The sequence below is a fragment of the Arachis ipaensis genome, chromosome B08, assembly GCF_000816755.2.
Source record: "Arachis ipaensis cultivar K30076 chromosome B08, Araip1.1, whole genome shotgun sequence".
NCBI classification, from domain to species: domain Eukaryota; kingdom Viridiplantae; phylum Streptophyta; class Magnoliopsida; order Fabales; family Fabaceae; genus Arachis; species Arachis ipaensis.
Genome location: NC_029792.2, coordinates 125,464,921 through 125,466,271, shown reverse-complemented (window position 1 = coordinate 125,466,271; position 1,351 = coordinate 125,464,921). Strand labels below are relative to the sequence as shown.

Below are 1,351 nucleotides of genomic sequence, written 5' to 3'. Positions count from 1 at the left end.
GCACCAAAATGCTCACAAGACATCAAATCAAATCATAGGTATCTAAATATAAGCGGAAATGGTAAAAGATAAATTGCTAAAAAAAGATTTGCAAAGCAAGTAAATGCCACACCTCTGGGATAAACAATAAGACGACAATCCCGGTTACCAATCTGAAACCTCCTGCTCTTGATGCAAAGGCCAGTAATCTTCCTCTTCTTCAGCAAATCCTTCAATCTGGTAAAATTTTCAATCCTCCAAGTGAACTTGCCGATATGGCCATCGGACTTCCTCGCCCCACCCACGCTCCTTCCAGCAATCATAGCCCCATTCTTGGAGAAGCTACTAAACTCCTTAATCACATGAAACGAGGTGCTAAACACTGCAGTATCATCAACCAAGAACCCTGACTCAGTCCCTATGAAATCTGACATTTTCATATAATCATTCCACCCCAAACTCGTGTTATCGCCACTCTTATTATCCGCAGCGAACCTCCCATACGAATCCCTATGCATATGATTCAAACCGGGCTTCTGGTTCAACACAGACATCCTAAACAAACACCAGCAACTCCTATCAGACAACATCACAGTCTTATCAGTGTCCTTACTCTCCAAACACATTGACAAATACTCAACACCATTCACCGAACTCTGATACACACTAATCCTCAAATTACACTCGCCAGCAGGGAAAACAGGGCTCATTATCTTCTGCGTCTTAATCATCTCCTTAAACAAACTAAAATTGTGAACCTTCCAAGTGAACTTTCCACTCAGAACATCCGAAACCGGCCCAGCAACGACGGAAGAGCTTGCGGCCGAACCGGACGACAACGAGGACGAAGACTGGACCTCGTTGTTATCGCGCGTGAAGTTAACGGACTCGTTGAGGATGAGTATGTCGGCCGTGATCAAAACGCCGTCGTTGGCGGCGTTTAGGTAACCTAGTTTGGGATCGAAGACGGTTGAAGAAGGCGTGAAATCGCACCAACCGTGAGATTTCTTCTTGCTGGAGAATCGATGCCAAGAATCGCGGTGTATGGTTTTGGAATCGTCGGCGAGGTTAACGATTGCGAGACGGTAACTGGCGAAACAGTCCCATTTGGAAGAAGAGGTGCCGCGAGGGTCCATGATTTGAAGATAGATTGAGATGTAACCTGGAAGAGCTTGCGAATCGCCCTTAGGGTACACCAATAACCGGCAATCGTATCCTCCTACCTCGAAGTACTTGCTCCAAAGGGCGCGTGCCTTCACTCGCGGGAAATTTTGCACCGTCCATCGGCACACTGCGGCGTGCTCGCCACGGCGATCGACGACGACGGTCTCCTGTGCGGCGGCCCCGCCGCCTCCGTCACGGGTGGTTACGG

At 48.1% G+C, this 1,351-nt stretch overlaps 1 protein-coding gene across 1 annotated transcript in view; it reads right to left on the bottom strand.

Moving 5' to 3' along the window:
* LOC107612791 overlaps positions 1-1,351 on the bottom strand; it is a 9,022-nt gene that overhangs the window by 7,509 nt on the left and 162 nt on the right. The window contains 2 exon segments of the mRNA XM_016314535.2: positions 113-1,347; positions 1,349-1,351. The exon segment at positions 1,349-1,351 is cut by the window's right edge and continues 162 nt beyond it. Coding sequence (XP_016170021.1) covers positions 113-1,347; positions 1,349-1,351 — 1,238 coding nt within the window.